Below are 25,629 nucleotides of genomic sequence, written 5' to 3'. Positions count from 1 at the left end.
TTAACGAAGACTGCGCATTCAATAGCTCAGTCACCAGCCTACAGCTTGCTTGCTGTCTAAGGCTCCAAATACCACTCCTAATCTTTCGTGCTTGTTTTTATATGCTCTCTGCCGGAAGTGACGTCACTAACAGGAAGTTATGTCATATTAGAAAAATCCAGAACCTTGGAGAGAATTCAAGAAATCAGGATCCCTCTAGAAAATTCTCTCTGTCGCCAAACTTGGCGAAATGTCGCCAAATTTGGCGATAAAAATTAGTTGCCTAAAACATCGCCAATGAGCCAATATCTCGCCAATTTGGCGACTTGCTATTGAAATACAATGGGATACATATAACATTCATTATCATAAGACAAATTACACCAATTTACAGAATTCGTAACATTGCCCCCCTCTCAAGGACTGCACGTCCCGGGCAGTACAATCCTTGAATAGGTAAAAATTATTTACAAGTATATACAATGGTCGACAGTACACAGTTACATACAAGCATATAAGTGGCTCTTTCGATCAGCTAGTTTCGTCCCTAGAGTTACAAAAATAAGGGGCCAGCCGATCACAATGCACTACCCTAGGCCTTGAGTTCTTAGATTTTTGGATACGAATCACAACGTCATTTAGTCTTTTTAGGACTGTATATGGACCGTCCCAATTTGTCTGTAACTTTGGAGAAAGTCCTTTTCGTCGAATCGGGTTCCAAAACCAAACCTTGTCACCTTCGTGAAATTCATGTCCTGTAGCTCTCGTGTCGTACCTGGTCTTCATCTTTTCCGTTGCGATGTCGATCCGATTACGGGCGAACTCGTGCACACTTTCTAAACGTTCCTGTAGTTCATGGACATATTCTTCAGGAGAAGAAGGCACATCAGGAGGGCGCCCAAACAGGAGATCACAGGGCAGACGGAGTTCACGACCGAAGAGCATCTGGGAGGGAGTGAATCCAGTGGTTTCATGGACGGCACTTCGATAGGCAAGCAGGAACATAGGAAGCTTCCGATCCCAGTCTTGTTGATTCATGGAAACGTGGATAGAGAGATGGTTTAAGATCGTTCTATTAAATCTCTCAACCATGCCGTCTGACTGGGGATGTAAGGGGGTAGTTTGTGTCTTATCAATCTTAAGAAGGACACAAAGTGCCTTGAATACAGCAGAAGTGAAATTTCTGCCCTGATCAGAGTGCATCTGAAGGGGCGTCCCATAGCGAGAAATCCAGTTCTGCAGTAATACTTCGGCAACTGTTGTAGCTTCTTGATCAGCGATCGGGTAAGCCTCGGGCCACTTGGTAAAATAATCCTTGACAACTAAGATGTATTTGTAGCCATCATTTGAACGTGGGAGAGGCCCTAAGATGTCCAACGCGATTTTTTCAAATGGTGCCCCTACATTATAGCGCCGTAATTTTCCACGGCATCGTGTTTTGGGTCCTTTTCGGGCCCCACATGCATCGCAGGACTTGCACCATCTTTCTACGTCATCTCTTACTTTGCTCCAGAAAAACCGCTCCCGAACCTTTTGGATGGTCTTCAATATTCCAAAATGACCTCCGGTTGGACTACTGTGTAATTGTTCCAACACTTCCGGTATTCTTGATCGTGGGAGTACTAATTGCCATTTTGATGTTTTGCCATCCTCAGACTCCCATTTTCTGTATAATACACCATTACGAATATGGAGTGAATCCCAGAGAGCCCAATAGCGTTTGCTATCCGGACGATAGCTGGAGATATCTTGCCAACTGGGTCTAGTGCTAGATGATTCAAGAAGTTCCAAGATAGGTTTTATGTCGGGATCCGTAAGTTGAGCTTCTCTGACTTCTTTATCGCTCCAACGGTCTATTTGTGTCGATGCCGAATCCTTTATTTGACGAATGACAGGTGTTATCATGTCATATTTCTTCTCGACTGTAGTGCAGTAAGAACAAGCATTCGAGCACGGTCTTCTTGATAAGGCGTCAGCATTACCATGAAGGGACCCCTTGCGATGTTTGATCTCGAAATCGTACTCTTCAAGTTTCTGAATCCATCTAGCTATCTGGCCTTCGGTGTTCTTAAAATTTAAAAGCCATGTCAGGGACGCATGATCCTTTCGGAGCAGAAACTTCCGACCGTAAAGATAACTATGAAAGTTCTCAACAGCTTTTACAATGGCCAGTAATTCTTTTCTGGTGACGCAGTAATTTCTTTCAGGCTTTGAAAGACACTTGCTCCAGTATGCGATGACATGTTCTTGGCCGTTAATTTCTTGGGATAAAACTGCTCCGACACTTTCATGGCTTGCGTCCGTGTCAAGAATGAATTGCTTTTCGGGATCCGGATAAACTAGAATGGGAGACGATGTTAGAGCCGCCTTCAAGCTATTAAATGCTTCCTCGCATTCGTCTGTCCACAAGAACTTCTGTTTGTTTTCAGTCAGCCTGTGGAGAGGTCTCGCGATTGAAGAAAATCCTTTAACAAATCTTCTGTAATATGTGCACAGACCGAGAAAACTTCTAAGCTCATGCACATTTTTAGGGCGCCTCCAGTCTTTTACAGCTGACACTTTCTGTGGATCAGTTCTAACACCATCAGCAGAAATTATGTGACCCAGATAATTCACCTCGTGACGGAATAAGTTGCATTTGGAGGGGTTTAGCTTCAATTTGGCCTCTTTCAATTTTTCAAATACTCTCCTTAGGTTGCTGAGGTGTTCCTCGAAACTTTTCCCTACAATGATGATGTCGTCTAAATAAACAAGGCAAGCTTCCGGAGTGAGTCCGTTCAACACTGTCTCCATGAGGCGTTCGAAGGTAGCTGGTGCATTACAGAGACCAAACGGCATGACCTTAAACTGCCAAAGTCCTTGTCCTCCTGTCGTGAATGCTGTCTTTTCACGGTCTCCAGGATGTATCTCTATTTGCCAATAACCGCTTTTCAAATCCAAGGTAGAGAACCACTTGTTTCCGCTAAGAATGTCTAACGTGTCATCGATTCGTGGAAGTGGATAACTGTCCTTTTTTGTGACATCATTGAGCCGTCGATAGTCTACACAAAATCTCGTAGATCCATCTTTCTTTCGGGCTAACACGATGGGAGAAGCCCAGGGACTCGACGAAGGCTCGATGACATCTCGTTCCTGCATGTCCCTTAGTAGATCTTTAACTTCTGTTGTCTTAGCAATTGGTAGTCTTCAGGGATTCTGTTTAATAGGAGAGTGATTCCCAGTTTCAATTCGATGTTGAGCCAATTTCGTTCTCCCGAGGTCACCAGATGTACAGGAAAACAGTTCCTCGTATTCGTCAATAAGCTTCCATGCTACACTTTTCTGTTCCTCATTCAATTCAGTGGGCTTCAACAGATTCAGTTCGAGTTCTTTAGAAGGCTTTTTCGACATGATTTCGGGATGTTTCTGTATACAGGTGACTGGAGCACATGTTGCTAATACGTCGCCTTTCCTGATTGTTTTAGGATTACCAGTTAGATTAACAACTCTGACTGGTACAGTTTCCTTCGAAAGATCTACCAGTGCGGAAGCAACCAATACACCTTTTGGAAAATTTTCAGAGTCCGGAAATTCAGTTAGACCATGTCGAAAGTTTTGACTTTTCTCAGCGGCCCCTCTTACAAGCATCTCAATTCGAGCTGGAATAGTAATATCACTTTTACAAGTTATTCGATGACACGGTTCTCTTTCAACAGCTCCTAACTGGAATAACGCTACATCTTCCGAATTTGAGCGTAGCACATTATTCTCAAAGTCAATTACAAAATGATGTTTTGTTAAGAAGTCCAAACCGAGTATAAAAATGTCGGTGATTTCGGCTACAAACACGGTATGGCCATATAACACATTTCCAAACTTAATTGTTATATGCATCTTGCCAATAATGGGGATTTTATCCCCTTTCACGGTCTGAAGGGTAACGCAGGGCGGTGTCCGAAGAATTTTTACGCCAAGTTGTTGTGCTAAATCTTGGCGCAAAATGGTGACATTGGCCCCTGTGTCAACGACCATTCGACACGGAAATCCATTTACATTCGCTTCAATAAACAGTCCATTCTCGCTGCTTGATGAAATTTGTAACACTTCAAAATGGGGCTTTTCATTCTCTGGCAACCTCCGCCCCGCGAGACCGCCACTACCTAGTTTTTCCTGAGTATTATTCCTCGACAGGCTCCTAGGCCGTTGATCTTGGCGAGCCTGGCATTGCCTTTGGAGATGGCCTTCTGCTCCACATTTCCAGCAACGGGCGTTGTTTCTTTTAAATTTGCCTGTCTCCTCTCCAGACCTCTGCTTCATCCCCCGGAACTCCTCTAACAGTTGTGTCATAACTTTAAGTAAAGGATCCTCATCTCGTTTCACCTCCGCACCTCTGATAAAGTGACGATCCCTTCTCGATGCTTGTTGTGCCGCTTCAAACTTGATAGCGTAGACTAAAGCGGACTTCAGATCCTTAGTTTCCGCCATTCGTAGTGCTTTTTGTATTTCTACGTCTCTGACGCCATCGACGAAATACTGCACAGCTAAAGTCTCTCTTACTTCAGTAGGACAATCGGAGAAGGCGAGGTGGGACAGCTTTTCAATGTCCGTTGCGAGCTCTTGAAGGGTTTCATTGGGTTTTTGTTGGCGAGTCTTTAACTGAAGTCGGCTATAATCCTTCAGGCATTTCTCGCCAAAACGCAACTCTAGGGCACTTGAAAGAGCATCAAAATTTAACTGTTCATTATCGGGAATGGTCCTCAGTATATCTGCAGCTTCGGCTCGGAGAGAAGAAGCCAATTGGCGAGCTTTGGTAATTGGATCCCAGCCATTAGCTTCTGCGACAATGGCGAACTGCGTCTTATACACCTGCCAAGATGTTTGTCCGTCATACGGCAGTAATTTTATACAGGGTCTGTTGACAACATTCATATATCGAGCATTTTGAGATTGATTTGCAGCAGCCAATCCAAATTCTTGAGGAGTTTCATAGGACTCTCTTGATTCTTCAGTAATTTGAACTTCCATTTCTTGCTTCAATTTCTCAAATTTCTTTTCCATTTCTTCTAATCTTCCTTCAAATCCCTCTACTTTAGCATTGGCTACCTTCACGGCGTTATTAATTTCCTTCATCTCAGATTTCATTCCTGCTTGTCCTGCTTTCATTTCGACTTGTCCTGCTTTCATTTCTGTTTTCATTTCAACTTGTCCAGCTTTCATTTCTGTCTTCATTTCAACTTGTCCAGCTTTCATTTCTGTCATGAATGACAAAAGTTGCGTTAATTTGTCTTCCAATGCGGATTCTTCCTTCTGCTTTTCTTCCGCAGCTTTCTTACTCTGCTCATTCGTTTCACCACTAGTTGTGGTGGATATACCACCACAACTTTGCTCTCTTTCAAGAGCTTCTCGAAGACGTTCGATCAAGTCATCTTTCAGTCCTGATGTGGGCAAATTCCTCGCCAACAGTTCGTCTTTCAATGCGGCCACAGTGAGTTTCGACAGAGATTCTCGATGAAGATCAGCCATTTTCCTTTATCTTCACTATTCGATCCCACTTCTGACACCAATTTGTTACGAATTTCCTGCGATGTGCTTAGAGTAAATTCAATAAGCAGAATCCTTTTAACAAAAAATAAATAAAGCTATTTATTTAACGAAGACTGCGCATTCAATAGCTCAGTCACCAGCCTACAGCTTGCTTGCTGTCTAAGGCTCCAAATACCACTCCTAATCTTTCGTGCTTGTTTTTAGATGCTCTCTGCCGGAAGTGACGTCACTAACAGGAAGTTATGTCATATTAGAAAAATCCAGAACCTTGGAGAGAATTCAAGAAATCAGGATCCCTCTAGAAAATTCTCTCTGTCGCCAAACTTGGCGAAATGTCGCCAAATTTGGCGACAAAAATTAGTTGCCTAAAACATCGCCAATGAGCCAATATCTCGCCAATTTGGCGACTTGCTATTGAAATACAATAGGATACATATAACATTCATTATCATAAGACAAATTACACCAATTTACAGAATTCGTAACAATATATATAGTGACTTTATATAATTATTTTTTTATATAAAAATATTTAAAGTGTAAATGCAAAAATGATACAAAAAAAAGATCTGTTAAAAGAAATGGAAGAAGTTAAGTGTTATTGGAAATCTTTTCTTATGAACATACATTAATTCGCATGTAATTGAATATATATATTGAAGTCGTATATTATGAGATTGGATAAAAGCACACTGTAATAATAATAGAAAGATTTCATTATGAGCATTAATATAAGAAAACAAATTATAAAGCTTTATTTCTCTTATATGTGTCGTGTTTTAAAATTTTTCTTTGTTTTCTCAATTTATGTTGAGTTCTCTTTGAAACTTTCAAAATACTCCATAAGAAAAAATAATTCTTGTAAATTTTTATTGTTTTTATTACTTTTTGTTTACTTTATAACTTTTCTGACTCATTTTTGAATTTTTCATTTAAAAATAAACTAGTGAAAAGTTTTGAGGAAAATAGTTATTATTGCTAATAAAATAGGGCAAACCTTTTTATAGTGTGGAAATATGGCTAGAGAAGGTCTAAGAACTTTAGTTGTTGCCAAGAAAGTTCTCACTGCCGAACAGTATGCTGATTTTGAGGTAAGTAATGAAACAATTGCTTCCTTTTCATTACAATGTAAATAATATGTCATTAAATGCAAAGTAGCTTGCACATATAAAATTATATCTTATGGCATTGTCCACCTGCAGAGACAAATTTTTGAAAAATCCCTTTAATGAGCTACTTCAGTCCATTTTCTGTATCAGTGTGATTGCAAATAATAAAAAAATATTGCTCAAACAATTTTGTGTCAGTTGAAATTTTGTAAAATGTGCCACTTTGGGTAAAAAAAATACTGAAAATTGTAATAAAAGGCAAAACACTCTGCAAAAAATTGTATTGCATATATTCGAATTATATTTATACACAACATATTTACAGCTTTGTTGAAGGCAATGAATTAGAATCTAAGAAATATGTGCATTTTCAAAAAGTTTTATCAAATCGATGATTTCTGTATTGAAAATTTTACAAAATTCGTTGTTGAAAATTACATTAGGCAGCTCTTAAAAAAAATATGCTCAGTTCAATATAACGTCCCTAGTTGATTGCCTTTGGAATACTTAAAGTAACATATATGCAAGGAATTGAGAAGTTTTTAAGATATGTTTTACATATGAAATTTTTTACAAAATCCAAGTTTTTCAAAAAATTTATTTCAAATTTTCATTAATATGTGTGTCTTGCTGATAGAACATATTATAAAATGAATTAAAATTCAGAAAGTATGTGCATTTGTTTAAATATTGGAAAACATTTAACTTCCGGTTTCGCTTTCAACTGCTGTGGTTTATAAAAAAATCACATATCTCTGTTCCTATTTATCATAGCACAAGCACAAATTTGGGAACCTAAATAAATGGATTTTAAAATAAAAAAAAAGTGTGAATTTTGATCAAAAACTGCTTTTTAAAACATACACCTTTAAATAAAAAAATTATAATATATATATATATATATTTCTAAATCTATATAATAAATGTGCTGACCGCCATTGCACAATTTTTACCCTTTAAAGGGCTTGCAGAAATTTTACTTTTTATAATTTTTATCTCTGCACCATTAAATCCTTGTATTTTAGTCAAATCTTTAAAACTATGTAAATTGTTTTAGAAGTATTTTTTTTTTTTTTTTCATTTTACTTTTAAATCGATTCATTATGCAGCACTGGCAGGATAGTCTTACTTTGATTGTAGCTTAATGCATCAGCATCTCCACCTCCTAAATTTCATCTTATTGCTTAGATTACTATTTGTTTAAAATTTTGTAGCTACTAAATGCAGGTTATGATTTTGGGGAAAATGAAGTTAATCCTAGACTGAAGTATTTCTTGCTGAAGTAACTTCTTTTTATAGTTAGTATAGGATGTATTAAAATTTGAAAAAAAAAATGTTGTCCCCCCCCCCATTGTTGACTTTTATAGAAATCCAATGTTTTATTAAATAGCCATCTTAAGGTAAGGCTCTGTGTTCTCTAAAGATTAAGACAGCATGATGCAGTGCAGCTTTGTTGGATACAGATTTAAATATTGTATTTAAAATTATACATATTTTGTATAGTTGTATTTATTCTATGATATATTCCTGAAATGTTCAAAAGTTTTTTCACATAAATGGGATTCTTCTATATAAATGTAATGTGTTTGTGGTATTTTAATCTTTTCATTCAAATTTAAATTCATAAGTTGCTTTGAATTGTCATTCTAGACCAAAAATAGCTTTGGAAAACTCATCAATACACTTCTAAATAAATGCTATTTTGGTTTGTATTTATTACTTTTTTTTAAAGAAATTTCTCCTCTCTTCTGCAGAAAGTGCATCACTTACAATCTTGTTCCTTTTGTGCAAAGTAAAAATTTTAAGGATGTAATAAATGATCAAAAGCTTCTGTTTTTTTTTAATTCTTTTCCTGATGAGTAATTTTTTTTTAAAAAAAATTGATTTTGTGTCTTTATTAAAAAATGTTTTAAGTGTTTTAATTAGTACATGCAACAAAAAAAAAAAAAATTGCATATATATATATATATTTTTTATTTTATAAAGAAGCTAACTATTATTTCAAAAGAAATGACACTTGGAAAATTCTTGCAATTATTCATCAATCATGGTCTCCTTGAACTTAAAATTATTCCTCATTCAAAAATTTATGCCTAAGTAGAATGCTTTTCCCATATTAACCTAACTAATTAGAGTTAATTTTTGTAAATTTCTTGAAAGTTTTCTAAAGTTATAAAATTTTCAAATTAGTTATAAAATAATAAATTGAAACCAAATAATTTTCTCTTTGTCTCTATCTCAATATATATATATATATAATATAGAGATTTTTAAAATATAATTATGTATTAAAAATTAAAGAAAGCTTTTGAATTCCTTGCATTCTTTCAAAAATAAATTAAAGCAAAAAACTATTTCAAAATCTCTGTGCTTTGATTTTAAAATCTCACTGATGGGAAAGGAGTATGAGCCAATTAAAAATTGCAAAAACATGTTGGCTTCATAGACAAGACAAAAAGAGAACAGTGGTATTCATTTCAATTAATATCAGAAGTGAAATATAATTACTCCATAAATAGAATACTCGGCATTAAAGGATTAACTTCTAAACAAAAACTCAAGTAGTTTTGATTAAAAGTGAACAAGTGCTAATTAGCACGGAAATTTCAGCCAAATTAATAAATGGGCAGTTTAGCTCAAAAGGAATGGAAATTATATATGGTAGAACTTGTGTCCAAAAAATATTTGATAGTTGCAATAGTTTAAAGGATCTGAAATGTGATTTTTGTCTCAATGCTCATAGGAAACTTCAGCTACTTTTTAACTGAAACTATTTTAAAAAAAAGTTAAGTATGATTATTAAGTTGTAGCTATATTTTTTAGGCTCGCCTGAATCAAGCTAAAGTGAGTATTCATGATCGAACAGCCAAAGTGACAGCTGTTATAGAAAGTTTGGAAAGAGATATGGAGCTGCTTTGTGTAACTGGAGTAGAAGATAAACTTCAAGATAATGTTCGTCCAACTTTGGAGCTTCTTAAAAATGCTGGTATTAAGGTAATGTTTTAGATATTTAAAAATATTTATCTAATGTATTAAAAAAATGAAATTTTTGTAAAAGTTGATGTGCAGAATTTTTAGTCTGCAATTTGCTTAGCTAAAATATGAATTTTGAAATGGTTTTATGAATAATATTGTTATGAATTCAGGGTTCTTCTAATTTGTTAGTCGGTGAAGAAACAGTCCTTTAAAGGTCTAAAATATTTATTCCAGAAAATTCAGGACTTTACATGAAGAAAGAAATGGACAGATGAACACAAACAATACACAACAGTGCACTATACAATAAAGTTACCCACAAGTAGTAATTGGTAGTAATAACAACCGCAGCACACAAAGCAGCATGATAGAATTCAGCTGGAGGAAGGAATCTACGTACTTACACTCTATGGTCTCTCCAAACACCTGCAATTCTCCACTGTCTCCACCCTTTAGCTGTATCCAACTGCCAATTCACTACTACAAGCGTGGCTACTCCACATTTGACTCGATGCTCCTACTATAATAAACACCAGGATTCGGCATACATTTCAATTCAGCAAACACTTGATCCTTGCCGTTGACACGCTATGCGACTCTTTCCACTATTCTTCAGCTTAGATTGCCAGCCTTTTATAGTTCCCGGAGCTGGGCAGAGAAGGTTCTGGAACAATCGGGCATATCTTGGTTCCTATTGGCCATATCGCCAAGATTCTGGAAGATTCCACTATTATCTATTTTGTCGCCAAGTCCGGGGGTCACTGATATAACATCCAGTAGAGCTGATCGTAAAACGGTCTTTTCAGTGATTGCACTAACATTGCTGGGAAGCAACATTACAGATTTGTAACAATATTTACTAAAGTAAATAATGCTGTATAAATTTATATGAATGAATGGATATGGCTGCAGCCACTCATAGCTATGTCCAATTTTCATACTATGTGATTTTTATAACTCAAATTATATTCTTGGGTTGTATAAGTTTTTCATAATTTGAAGACTTTACATATTTCAGATATGGATGCTGACTGGTGACAAATTAGAAACTGCTATCAGCATTGCCAAGTCTACCCATTTAGTTGCTGGAAATCAGCAAATTCAGGTCTTTCAGACTGTTACTTCACGTAATGAAGTTCACTTGGAGCTTAACAATTTCAGAAGAAAGAATGTCTCTGTTTTAATCATAAGAGGAGATTGTTTAGAGGTGAGCCTTAATTTCTTTTACTTGCATCAATAATGTTAGTAGAATTTGCATAGAGTTTGAATACAATTAAATGAATGTTATATAAAAGAAGGTCTATTATAACAATTATCCTTATAAAAATATTCCAAACTTATCTGCTTTCAAAGGCAATTTTTTAAAATTTATACTGTGGTATTTAATTATTTACCAATCATTCTCCCCTACTGGGGAGGTGCATCTTAACCATTTCATTACTGTCCTGGCCCAACGAGCTGTGCAAATTATATTCTAGCAAGTTGGTTTTTATTTGAAACAAGGCGTGTAAGTTATAAAACAAATTATAACATAAGATGTCCTTACTTTATATCCTACACTATTCATTTGAAATAGAAATTGGCCCTGTAGTATAAAATTTGTAAGGCTAGTTGGGTTGGATCAGTAATGAAAGGGTTAAATATCAGAATGAAAAGCTTCTGGGATAGTGGTAAATTCTTGCTTCCGTGGTGAGTAAAGTAATAGTTTGGAATGCTACCTCCATACGAATAATAAGACATATTTCCTATGGGAGGGGTTATACAATGTCCAGTGATGGTTATTAGGACTCAACTATAGTTTTTTGCCAGTGCTAGCTCTTTGATACAGATCATTCAGTTCAACCAGGATATTATAACAGGATGGGGGGGGGCTCTTTTTCTGTTACTATCGTTCTCATCCTTAGAGCACCATGAGTATGAAGTCGCCAGATAAATAAGCAGGTTCTCACTTCTCCTGATTGTAGAAATGATGTGGGTATGGTTGGTGATAATTATTGGGGATCAATCCTTAGTTTCTATGTAAATTTTGTAATAGACAATAACTCACTTCATCTTTGATGCTTTGGAAATATAACAAATAATTTTTATATGGTTACCAATTGCTTTATTTTTAATAAACCACTGACTGTGTTAAAATATATATCTTATTATTTAATTAATATTTTTTTAATATTATAAAATTAATTTATTTCAATGAATAAGCTTTTATTCTTTTTTGTATTTAAAGCTGTGTCTGAAATTCTATCCAAGTGAATTTATAGAATTGGCTTGCCAGTGTCCTGCTGTTGTCTGCTGTCGTTGCTCTCCCACTCAAAAAGCAGAAGTAGTCAGATTAATACAGCTTGAAACAGGGAAAAGAGCTTGTGCTATTGGTAAGATTTTTACTGTGTTATTAATATTATCTGTATTTAATTATTTTGTTTTAATAGCTATTAAGTAAATGAACCGTTTTTTTAAAATATTTTATATGTATATTTTTAACAAAATATATATGCATTATTTACACTTATATGTAAAAGAAAATTTATATTTGCAAATATGAATTATTTGCTTTAGAACATAACTTGAATATTGCTGAGAAATTTAAATCAGGAAGATTTTTTAAAAGGTCACATATTGGCATTTGATGATATTGCATGTGAAGTTTATTATATGGTTTCCCAAATAAAAAGGGGACTTCAGTTGTATGTAAATGAATTTTAATTACAATATTATGATTGCAGTTCATGTAGAGCAATAAAGTGATATATAATTGACATTGATTCCACAACGTAGGAAGGGAGTGGATGATATCAATTATAGTTGCTGTTGGATACAGTTTTTCCTGCAATTCTTTTTTCCTCTTAGCTATAACCAAGCATTTTGTAGACTATGTAATGCACAATTACTTTGCTCATTCATAATTCAACAGCAATTTCACATGCTCTGATCTAATGATTCTGTTGTATTTTTGATATATAATCAAAATCTTAAATATCTATACTCTTGCAATAAACATTTTTTTCTTTACTGCAAGATTGTAATGTTTCAAATACAGGGCTGTTATGCCAATAGTGTATTGATTATTGTTAGGTGATGGAGGAAATGATGTGAGCATGATCCAAGCTGCAGATGTCGGTATTGGAATTGTGGGTAAAGAAGGCAAACAAGCATCTTTAGCTGCAGATTTTTCTGTCACTCAGTTCAGTCATATAGCCCGTCTCATTTTAGTACATGGGCGTTATAGGTATTTTTCACTTCCATATTATCAAGTTATATAATAAATTTCTGTTAAAATGTAATTTTTAATAAACACTACGATAGTGGGATATAGTTATACAAATCGTTCCTCAGCAGACTTTATGGAATACAGTTTAATTTTTGGAAAATTGCAATATTTTGCATGAACAGTTATATCTTCCCTGAACCAAATAGAAATAGTTGTCTTTTATTAGGAAAAATACTTCAACTAATCTTAAAAATTGTCTTTTTATTATTCATCAATAAATTAATTGGTAAAAAAATTGCAAAATAAAATTTTAAAGAACCTCTGAATCCTATTTATTATATTTTGCACAATATTTTTAATACACTAAAAGAAAACAAAAATAATTCCATGTTTTTGTGTCTAGAATTCTTTGTATTATGAAACTTTGAATATTGCTTTTTGAGATAATGTTAGACAATTTCAGTGATCACTTTTAGAATGACCCACCTCAGTGCATGACATTTTCTTGAGACAGCTTTTGATTAATGTGAATGAATGACATTCAGACCTTTATGACTCTATCGATTTTGGTCAGGGATGGGAGGAAAATTTTTATTTATTCATTTTTACTTAAAATGCTAGTGTAACATTAAAATTTTACAAAGGACTAAAATAAGCAGGATTGCATAAAAATGTAATTTCATTATTGTTTCAATGGTAAATTTATTGACTGAAACATCATAAAATATACTTCAGCATTTTAAACATTTTTTTTTCTGTCTGGGAGTATATATCTGCCTATAATAGTTTAAAAATTAACCATTGTTCCCATGGATAATAGGCATCCTATTTTATTTGGCTTCGGTTCCCAGTTATATGGAGCCGCAGTGGCCTGGTGGTAAGGTCTCGGCTTGTGAGCCGTAGGGTTTCAGGTTCGAGACCCGATTCCACCGAAGAACCGCCGTGTAAGGGAGTCTGTTGCACATTAAATCCGTCATGCCAAACGTCCTCCCACTGGTGTGGAGTGGAGAGGGGGGGGGGTACCAGCTCAGGTGTCGTCCTCGTCATCTGACCGCAGTTCTAAATTACGAGATCCATCCCAAAATAGCCGTAGTGTTGCTTTACAACGGGACGTTAATATAACTAAATTAAAACTAAACCCAGTTATATGACTGCATATGAATTCATGATATATTATCAACAGTTCTGGTTTTCCACAGCAAATCTGAAACTAGCAAAACCAAGTATATACTTTTTCTATGGTGTTGCTCAGAATGGCACAAAATTCAATCTTGCTAAACTTGATATGAATTGCATAACTATATTTCATATTAATCCTTTAATGGATTGAAGATTTGCGTGGTAGAAGAACTTCTTCTGTTGGAAGGTTCTGAAGAGAAAATAAACTCTATCCTCAGTCTGTGGTCTTAGCTATCACTATTTAAAAAATTGGTGGAGAAATTGTGCGTTTTAGCAATATTTGTTTCCTGCTTGGTGGTTGTTTTTTCCCAAGTTCACAGATAATTTAATTTTTATGGTAAAATTGATGTTTAGAATATAAAAAGCTAATAATAATTTGACAATTTTTAAAAGAAAAATCTTTTTGTTATATTAGAGAAAGGTTCATATTGTTTTTAAATGGATTCTGAAGGTGTAAAAAATTAAAATTTCTGTATAGATTATAAAAATTTAGTTAAAAAAAATTTGGCTGTAAGTATGAAATGAAAATATTAAGAAGGTATTTTTTCTAGTTATAAGCGATCTGCAGCTCTTAGTCAATTTGTCATTCATCGTGGTCTAATAATATCTACAATGCAAGCATTTTTCTCAGCTGTATTTTATTTTGCATCTGTAGCTTTATATCCAAGTTTCCTCATGGTTGGGTAAGTAAATATTATCAATCTTCCTAAAAAAAATTTTATTTGCATTTTCATTTTAAGCAGGAATAATGAATGATAATCTTTTTATCATGTTTTTCGTGGCCCATGGTATCAGGTTCCCATTCCTAAATATTTCTTTGGTACACAGTTTTATTTATAGTTGGTTAAATTTGGCATTTTAACGATATCAAAAATGCTTTTAGTTTATTAAAAATAGTATTTTAAAAAAGGCAACACGAAAAATGTTACCTTTTAAATGTTTTTCTTGCTCGAATGTGATCATCTATACTACTTTGATTTCAAAAAAAAAAAAATCCATGAATTGTATTTCTTAATCTGCTAATGTGCATGAGAATTTCAGCTATGACTTCAATTAATTTATGGCAAGTCAATGCATATGAAATTTTTTACCTAAATTTTCATTAGTTAATTTATGACAGTTATATCTGAGGTATTATTAACAAAATAACTTAACTGTCTAAACAGTCACATCTTTAAATTGTGTAAAAAAATAAGAAAATTAAGGAGATTAAAATTATTTTTCATATTGAAAATTTGAATCTTAATAATTTACCATGTGCTATATAATATATGGTAAATTGTATGCTATATTAATTTTCAGAAAGTTATCTTTTAATATAAAAATTCATAATATGACTGACTAAAGCAAGGATTTTTTTTTATTATTATTATTATTGTAGGTATGCAACTATATACACCATGTTCCCTGTATTTTCTCTGGTATTAGACAAAGATGTTTCACCAGAAATTGCACTCACTTATCCTGAATTATACAAAGAGCTTTGTATAGTAAGATTATTCATTTGAAATTTTAGTTTTATTTGATCTATTCATGTGAACATGATTTGAAATTTTAATGCTAAATTATGTTTACTCTAGGGTAGATCACTGTCCTTCAAGACATTTTTTATATGGGCTATCATCAGCATATACCAAGGTAATTTGAATTGATTTTGTACAGAATGTTATGTTAATAATATTACTGCTTAGTTATATATTTGAGACCCAATAGCTTCTAAATCGTTAGTAATAGACAATTTAATGAAGAAATGCATATTTTAAATTATCTAGATTAATAAATGTATGCTTAAAAAAATCTAAATTTTCATTCTGGCCCCCATTTTTATCAGTCATATTTATTAAAATATTGTTAACTCATTTTGTACTTAAAAAAAATAACCTACCGTCGGCAAACGAAAATGACTAAGTTATGGAGCTTGGATTTCAATGGCCACTTCAAGAAATTTCCACCAGTTAATGAGTGGTGTTTCCTCAAAGTGGTTATTGGTCGGTTTAAAAATAATGGTATTTAAGGTATTATAGCTCAGTCATTTTTCCTTGTGTGATATGCCAAAAAAAAAAAAAAAACAGTATAAAAGTTAGAACTTTTCTTCTTTTTTTTTTAGTCAAAATTGCATTTATTAATACAAACATAAAATATATAAATCTGCACCAATTTCAGCTCTCCTTTTCCAACCGGAACTATATGCATATCTCTTAAACATTTATAAATGAACTATTGAACATGATTGGAGTGACATCTTAAGTATTTTAGGATAAGAATATATTTAGGATTTTCCATGCTTTGAAAAATGAAATAATTATTAATCTGTTAATTTTTTTTATATATATATTGCAAGGTAGTTGATATCTTTAAACATCTACTATCGATATATATAATTTCCTATTGATGTCTATCACACTCTTCTGGCATTTAATTTATGTGTGGGATAAATAAATAGGAGTATCGATAATTTTTTTTTTTTTAATTTTTGAGATTGATAAATTTTTTTATGAAATAATTATACAATATTTTGAATATTTCAAACACTTTTTTTATATACAATTAATCATGCTTAAGTTCAGCTTCTTGTTCTAAGCCTATGTCATAGCCAATTTCTTTTTGTTAGTGGATTTTTTTTCAAACCAATTTTAACAAATTCAGTAGTTTTGTTTTGAATATTTGTGAACATTATGTACACAGAAGATTTCACCGTAAAGGAAAAAACAAATTAATGTTACCATATATTTACATGTAAAGTGTTACTATAAATGATAATTTTTTGCTACTTAATCTGTGACTACTGAATATTTATGAGATTTCTACTACAACTTTGGTTAGTTATTCTGTGACTTAACATTCAGTTTTGTAACAGTATATGCTGTATTTATAAGCAATGGATGCATATCTCATTTAAACATTAGTGTTGTTTCCCATGATCTAAGCAAGATATAAATTAAGCATTTATTTAATATCATGCGAGAACATGGTGTTGTTTTGGTTTGAGGTTTTTGTAGTCTCAAAATGCATAGGCAACAAATTGGCAATGTATTGCTTTTGAGGTATCAACTTTTCGCTTTTAGGATTATTAGGAAATAAAGCAGAAGGTTGTCACATTTGACGATTTATGGCCAACTAAAGTGATAACTTGATCTCCAAATTATTCATTCTCTGAATTCTTACAAAGTGTCTTAATTAATTTAAGTCATTAACCAGTTTAAACTGGTTTGGAACTATCAGACTATGCATGCATCAATATTTAGGAAAAAGGTTTTTTCATCTCAAAGTTTGTAGAGCTCTAAAACTTTGTATGCCAGCTAGAAAAATTGAAAATGAAAGTTTAAAAAAAAAAATTATTATTATTATTATTATATATAGAGAGAGAGGGAGGGATAGAGATTGATAGAGAAGTCTTGTGTTTGTTTCAAACCGGTTTAAACTGGTTAGTGATTTTAATTAAGACAAATAATGACTTAAAAAATAATAATGTTCTCACATGATAACTTGAAATTTGCAATCGTAGATTTCATTTTTATTTTATTTTTTATTTATCTTTTGTAACATTGATGTAGTTTTCATGGAAGTTCTTCATTGTGATTTGAAGTTGAATAGAAAATGTCTGTTGTGTAGAAATCAACAAGTATATGAATTTTAAATTAGGTAAAAATATAAATCTGTTATTTCTTTAATGAACACGTAATTATAATTTTTTTTTCTATTGCAAGTGAATAAGATCAAATTCGCATAAATTATTATTTAATCAGTGTTTTTTTTTTAATATGTTACTTATTTTAGATTGTATATCATCATTTATCAAACATTATCTATTTCAGTTTTACAACAGCGAGATAAGAATTGAATTTTTCAGTACCAAATTCATATATTACAAACTTTTCTTCACATTTGATTTTTTTAAAAAAATTAGGCCCTGATGTACATATCCAATGGGTATTGGATAGAAATATTTTTTTATTCTTTGTATTGAAAATTCAGTTTTTTTTTCTTGCTATCGTAAAATTTAAAAAAATTCAATGTTGTATTGCTTATAAAAGTTACCATATGTGTGTGTATTTTATTAATTGAATAAATATGATTGAATAATATGACATTATAAAATGTCTACTTTATTTATATAATGGCCAAGATGGTAATGGTATATTTATATAATGACGGAGGATGCCCTTTGGTTCATTTATATAATTTATTATTATAACTAAGTCAATTTTTCATTTGGTTTATGGTTTATTAAAATTACTATTAAAATGTGTTATTTGATGGCTTAGTTTTAGATGGTATGTATAATATTCAAATATAAACTGTATGAAGCTGGAAATATATGTATGTGTAAGTTTATATTACACATCTATTATTATATTATACATCTATCAAAAAAGATTATATTATACATCTATCAATAAAATAAATTGGAACAAATGTCTTTCATTAACTGGAGGGTTGAATTATTTAGTATTAAATTTATGGTATTTAGTATTAAAGTATGGAATATATTGTGATCATAAATAAAAATTGTTTAAATGCAATAATTGTTCTCATTCTTAAAGTTAGAGTAAACTTTATTGATTAAATTATAAGAACAAAATTTTATATTGATAAAAAACGAAATTTTATCTACAGTTTATTTCTTAATTTGAATTTAGTTATAAATAAAGATTTAGACTTGGGATAAATTTTTGGGCACAAGGATTACTGTATTTTATATAATTAAAATAAGTTAGAATTGGAAGTCGAGTCATATTGTAAAAGCAAAATTTAAATTTCATTTAGACAAATTATGTTAATAAGATAACTAATATTTTCTTCTATTTTAGGTGGAATAATTATGTATGGAGCATTATTTCTTTATAAAGCTGAATTCATTCATATTGTGTCCATTAGCTTTACAGCTCTGATTTTCACAGAGCTCTTAATGGTTGCATTCACTGTGCGGACATGGCATTGGCTAATGGTGATTGCAGAATTATTTAGTCTGATCATTTATCTTCTTTCTCTGTGCTTCATGAAGCAATTTTTTGGTAAGATTTTTAAAAAATTAGTAATCTCAAAATTTACGATTTATTTTAATATATCATACAGTTTTATATGATATATTAAAATAAATCGTAAACAAGTAGAACAAGCTAAAGAAAGGTGAGAATGTTTCTCTGAATTCTATTAATTAGAAGCAAACAAAATCATCTCTGTTTGGTTTGAAGAATACTATGATCTTTTAAGTACTATCATTCAAGTAATCATTACTACTATATGGTATGAAAGTAAAATCATAGTTTAATTGGTTAAACTATGTATCTGATGTAGTATACTGTGATAAAATTTTGAAAGATTTTTACTTATCTTTGAAGAATATTCTTGAATTCTCCATTTGTTAGGAAACTGTAGAAATGTCATTACAAATTAAAATATTTTTTGAAGTTAAAAGCAAAGTTTTAATCTATTTTACTCTATTCCTTCTTTTTAGCTAACTTTGTGATGCAAAATTAAAGACATTTTTAATTTTTTTATCATGATTCAAAGCGTGTTTAATATTAATTTATTGAAAAATAATTTTCTAATAAAAAACAACCAGCCCTTTTAGTGAATATTTGAATTTTTCATGCAGAAATAATATGTATTCAAGATAAAAAGATTGAAGTTTACCATATGAAACTATATAAAATATAAAATTATTTTTCCCTCTTATTTCTTAGTTATTTTGCAATTCCTGTTCAGGTATTCTGATATAGAATTAGCAGAAGCAGGGAGATCTTAAAATTGGAAAAACATTTTGAATACTTGTTACAAAAAATGATATACAAAGAACATTTAAAATTTGAAATGGCTGTGTATGATGATCCAAATGTAGAATTTTAAATTAATAAAAAATTTATAAATAAAAAAGCACCACTGATAGTTCTAGCTGACAAAATTGTATATGTTGTTAGACTATTTGTTTTTGCTCAAATTCTGCTTCAATTGTAACCCTCAACTCAACAATTGTATTTGCTTTACTTGCTAAAAGTAAGATGTTGCCACAAAAAAAAAACAAGAAACAGTGAGGATAGAGAGGTGATAAATGTGAAAATAGGGAATGCAAATTTATCAGAAAAATTCAAAACTTAGCCTCAAATTATTATTGGCAGTTCCTCATTGTTTTGTTAATAATTTTGGTAAATGATATATTTAATGTAATGCCTTTTATCGTACTCATTTATTCAGCTATATTCATACAACTGAACAGTATATAATCTGTCTTTGATATAAAATAAATAAGTAATAATGAAAAGTTTTTTAAATAACTATATAGAATTGTTTAATAATTGTTAAACCAGCTAATGTCAAATCTAAAAAACTCTCCCCACCCCCCACCCATTTCTCGATTGTTTTGCATTGAAATTAGATTACAGTTAGGAGACAGTGGTATTCAGTTATATTTTCCATGTATTTATTTTTAAAGCATGTTGCAGATAAATTGATCGCATATTGAATTATATATTTTTTATAATTGTTCTTATTCATGTATATAAGTATTATTTGTTATGTAATATAAAATTTTATTAATTATTTATATTTAGAATAGTATTTTCATATATTTTTGTCACAACATACAGAAATCAAATGCCTTATTTGGAATTTTTATTTTAGATTCATGGTTTTACGAATTATATATCAAGTTTGTCTAAAAATATTTTGACTGGTTAAAAATTGTGGGGGGGGGGCTAAATTTTCAATAATTATGTAAAAGTAAATCTCAATTTATCATTTTTACCTTATACATCCATTCAACAAAATTCCTACAGCATAGACATTGAGTAAATTCTTAACATTTAAGGTAGTAATCATGAATACATAAATTGAGTTGCAAAACTTTGATATATATTATTAATTCTTACATAATTGTTCAGTAAGCCTACATTTTACAAGAAGACATTCTATTATATATTTAGTGATTTTAGTTTGATATCGGTAAGTTTTGTTCGAAAATTGCCAAACTGAATGAAAAATTGTGTGGAGTATTTAGAAACTTTTTGAATATATTTTGCTTTAAAAAAATGAATTATTAGTTCAGGCATCTTTTTACGGTTTGATTTATATACAATATATAATATAATTGCTATATATGCAATTTTCCACTTGCAGATTCTGAATTTATTTGGACTTTTGCATTTCTCTGGAAAGTTACTTTGCTCACTGTTGTGAGCTGTGTGCCTTTATATGTTTTAAAATATTTGCATAGAAAAGTTGCTCCTCCGAGTTATGCAAAGGTTACATAAATAAAAACGCTGAACTGAATTCGGAGAGCACCATTGGAGAGAGAATGGATGGGCTTGTAAGAACTTTTATGTGATATATTTTGATTTTCCTTCTGTTTGATAGTGCTGCTTAAATTATTTTGCACAAATACATTTGCACTTATAAAATATTTTCGACATTTTTTAATTTTTTTATATAGTTGAATCGAAGATGGTTTTTTTTGTAAATGAATTTTGTGTTTTGATGTTTTCTTTTTTCAAAAATACTCCCAGCTTTCTGGACACTCATTCTTTTATACATTAATCAAATGTAATTAGAGTTAAAAATAATAGTGTGACTTCTCTACTTTTTTTTATTATTGTTTCTCTGTTGTGATTGTAAGATTATGTGATATCAAAGAAGAAAATGTTTATGATGTTTGAAATATCTTGTGTTAATGAGTGTTTAGTTTTAATATTTCTTTGACATGCATTTAAGAAGAGCAGACTCTGTACTTCCTCAGTTATTCTCGAAATTTTATAGATTTTTGTATGAATCTGTCTTTTATAATATCTTTTTTTTTTAAATTAAAATATTTTTACAACAATAATGTATGGCTAATTGCTCAAATAAAATAAGGTGTATATTTAAAAATTTGTTTTTTCTTTAATTTTTTATTTAGAACATTTAAAGTAGTTTTGATTTTGCTTTCTTTATGAAAAAAGTATAATTTATACTTAAGCTACTTCTTTATTATTTGTTTTATTTCAGAAAATTGCTTGATATTTATTTATTCAATTATATTTTCACTCAGTCATTGGTTTTACATGCATCTCTTCACCGTAGAGTTGCATTTTTTTAACATATGATGAAGAAACTAAATCTTATAAAACCTCATGAAAAATTATATATGTGAAACTTGCTTAAAGCAATTTTAATATTTCTTATACTAATTATTAAAATCATGTGTGCTGTAATATATTTAACAATTGTTTCATATATAAAATTTAATTCAAAATTTTTTGATGATAAATTTTTTGCTTTAACAATTGTTCAGAAATAATACTAAGCACAGATTTAAAAACTTATGAAATGCTTGGTTTTTTTAAAATCAAGATTTGTAAATGTAAACAATTCTCAATTATTGTTCATTTTATCTCAAAAGCCAGTTGAATTTGCAGTATGACTGTAAACTTGTTTTGAAAGGCTTCCATATCTGTTGTTATTCTCAACCATTTTATCCTAGTCATTTTTTTCAATAACTTATTTCATTATTTTAGATTTAATAATCCTGGAATAAATATTAATAGAAAAAAATCTGGTAGCACTCTTGTTTCAGTACACCTTGCATTTATTTAAAATGCTCTTATATGTCATAGAGTTTTGTTTCAAAAGGCTGCTCTGTCCTCTTTAAATATTCTGTGAAAATATAGGCTCCAAAATAAACTCTTCCAATGATTTTTATTTTAATTCCGTTTATAATTTTTTTTAATGTTTTATGATGATTTTTTATGCCAATCAAGATAAGAGCCAACTGAGATTTAATTTCATTATTTTTCACATATTTTTTGGTTGGAAAATGTAAGTACTACAAAGATCAATTTGAAGTGTTTTTGACATGTAACAGGTCCAAATTTTGAATTCTTAGTGCTGATTGTGAAGTCATTTTTATGTTAACCAATAATGGTCTGTAGCCAATTATTGTGGAAATGTTATAAAATGGATATTGGCTTTTTTTTTAATACTAAATTGTAGATCTTCAGACCAATTTCATATTTGTTTTATGAGGGCTTTCAATTAATTACATTATTTAAATTGAATTATAGTGGCAAATTTACATATATATAATTTTTTTCCAGCTTAAAGCTTGTAATTCCAGCACCAGGTTAAAGCTTGTAATCTTCATGTATTGATTTCAATCCATTATTGTCCATAATTTTGAAATGCACTCATTATTTAAAATGATGATACTCATTCCTTGATGAATGGCCAAATATTATTACTCAGTTTTCGTGTGTTTTAATGTTTAGTGAAATACAGGGTGTGCATTTGTATCTTTAATTAATTGTTTTTGCATTTGTATCTTTAATATCTTTATGATAAAACGAAGAAAGCTTAAGTTTTAGATGTAATGTTTACCTGTAATAAAATGGCTCTGCACTACTTGCTGAAACATAAAACAGTGCTCCTATCAGTGATCTTAGAAATTGTATTGAAAAAAAAAATGACAGATGGCAAAAAATAAGTAATGTCTCTTATTATTAGACTTCTATGTGTGTTCATACATTGATTACTTAAGTAGAGGCTCTGAAATCACTGATTTTCAATTGAAGTAATGTTATAGCACCTGGTGAATTAACTCCAATATTTTATGACAGCATTATTAATTTTTTATCCTTCTAAAATTTATTCAACGTGATGTAATGAAAAATAAAATTTAAAATTATTGGACTTATTTTATGTCCATTTTTACAGTAATATGTATTGGAAATGTTCTCTATTGGTAGCAGTTTAAGGATTTAAAATTTTAAATTTACAAAGAGGTCCGTTTCATATTGGTAATGGTGTGATTTTTTTAAAAATAGGCCCCCTCTTTTATTTTTTACCACAGTTTCCAATTGGGATACTGCAATCACTTGTGATAAATTTTATTTTTGGTCGACATTACTTACAAAAATCTGGCTTTCTTGATCTGCATAAAATTTTGCAATATTAAGGTATAAATATATATCTTGTATGCATAAATTAATATTAGAAAAAGTAAATTTGTTTCAATTCTATTTTTTAAAAAAAGTGTATCTTTAGGCATTTCATGGTAATGTTAAAATTCCAACTGTATTAATAATTTTTACCTCTATTTTGTATTTGACTGTTTACAATGTGCCTTTTTAATGTTGTGTTTATTCAAAAGATGAAAAGTGGTAGTCGTGTGTGGCTGTAATTTTATATCCCTTACTTGGTCAACCAATAGTAGTATTTCCTTTTTAAATGTTGAAGTGATGTTCCATGCTCATAATTTAAAACTGATGTCTAGCAGATTATGTGGGTGCTGTTTGTATTTCATACCTTATTGATGTAAATATCTCATTGTTATTGTGAATAAAAATATTTATAGAATTCGTTTTTTTTTTTTTTTTTTTTTTTTTTTTTCTTTCTCTCATTTATTTGCTTTAAAAGATCATTGTTTTTACGAAAATAACTGTTTCAGAGGATAAAGGAAGGCTTTTTTTTTTTCTTTATCAAGGTAGGATATAATGCAACTTAGTGTCAGTTAAAAATTTACATTAAAAAATCTTGTAAAATCTTAAGATAGGGTATTTATGGAAAGGATGCAAGTTCCTAAATATTGTAATTTTATTCTGTAGGTATAAATTTTCTTATTTGCTTTACAAAGAAAAAAAATGCTTTTGTTAGAATCATAGAATATCCTAAAATTTTAAAATTACCTATTTTCCCGGACAATGCACTTAAGTTAATAAATGTTCTTCACACACTTTTTTTATTTAAAATGCATTACACCAGATGCTGTTTCATGTGATCATTGTGGGTTATAAAACTGATAGCAATTACTGAATACTTGATTTAAAAAATATTGAATTGGATAAATGAACTTTTTTTATCATATCAAATGGGGGGGAAAGCATTTACTTCCGGCTATCTATTATTCTTTTCATAAAAAAAACTGTTAAAAATATTTTATATTTGTTGCTTATCCGAAATTATTCCTTAACGATTTATTTGCATATTATTCATACATTTTTTTTAATTATTATTTGTTTATATTCTAAAACCAAGCATGCAGTGTTGTTCAAGTGCTAAACAAATTCTGGTGTTAGTTGGAGGTTTTTTTTTTTTTCCAATATATTTATCCAGGTCGAAGGCATCAGTGTTTATTATTTGTTCTGGTTTGCAAAAAGCTGACGTTTTTTCAAAATTGAACGAAGAATATACACACAATGAAATATTTGACTGCCAGTGTTATGGTGACCTATTTTTGTTAAACTTTTATGCCTATTTTATACTTTATTTATTGCTACTTTTATGCTAAGATCCTCAATTCTGTCTTTAAAATTCAAATCGGTTCTGTTTAATAATTCCGTTTTTCTGTTGTAATTCAATTGCAGGCAAAAGTGGTTTAACAGATTTTAAGATGGATCTAGCAGCTTTGTTGACCATTTAAACCAATCTAGGCTGTCCTAGCCCGGATTAAAAAAAAAAAAAAAAAGTATATCCAATTACTAGGGTTAGGCGATGGCGGAACTTCATCATCGTTATATATCGCCCAACACATATCGATATTTTTCGATATATCGTGATATTTATTTAAAGATATAAGTTATAAATAGCATCTCTTAACATGTTGACTGATCAAAACGACTCCAAATAAAAGGAAGTTTCAATTTATATAATAAAAATATTTGTTTTCTTTTGAATAAAAATAAAAAA

The 25,629-nt window shown here is 30.8% G+C and overlaps 1 protein-coding gene across 2 annotated transcripts in view; it reads left to right on the top strand.

Moving 5' to 3' along the window:
* Positions 1-24,300, top strand: part of LOC129971165 (probable phospholipid-transporting ATPase IIA) — a 47,653-nt gene extending 23,353 nt beyond the window's left edge. For both annotated transcript variants that reach the window (XM_056084680.1, XM_056084679.1), the window contains exons 16-25: positions 6,510-6,593; positions 9,435-9,605; positions 10,606-10,794; positions 11,815-11,959; positions 12,660-12,813; positions 14,526-14,657; positions 15,356-15,464; positions 15,555-15,612; positions 18,786-18,989; positions 21,091-24,300. In XM_056084680.1, coding sequence (XP_055940655.1) covers positions 6,510-6,593; positions 9,435-9,605; positions 10,606-10,794; positions 11,815-11,959; positions 12,660-12,813; positions 14,526-14,657; positions 15,356-15,464; positions 15,555-15,612; positions 18,786-18,989; positions 21,091-21,224 — 1,380 coding nt within the window. In that variant the 3' untranslated portion in view covers positions 21,225-24,300. The remainder of the gene's footprint in view (positions 1-6,509; positions 6,594-9,434; positions 9,606-10,605; positions 10,795-11,814; positions 11,960-12,659; positions 12,814-14,525; positions 14,658-15,355; positions 15,465-15,554; positions 15,613-18,785; positions 18,990-21,090) is intronic.
* The last annotated feature ends 1,329 nt before the right edge of the window (positions 24,301-25,629 follow it).

The sequence above is a fragment of the Argiope bruennichi genome, chromosome 6 (genome assembly GCF_947563725.1).
Source record: "Argiope bruennichi chromosome 6, qqArgBrue1.1, whole genome shotgun sequence".
In the NCBI taxonomy this organism is placed as follows: Eukaryota; Metazoa; Arthropoda; class Arachnida; order Araneae; family Araneidae; genus Argiope; species Argiope bruennichi.
This window is presented reverse-complemented; position numbering and strand designations above follow the sequence as displayed.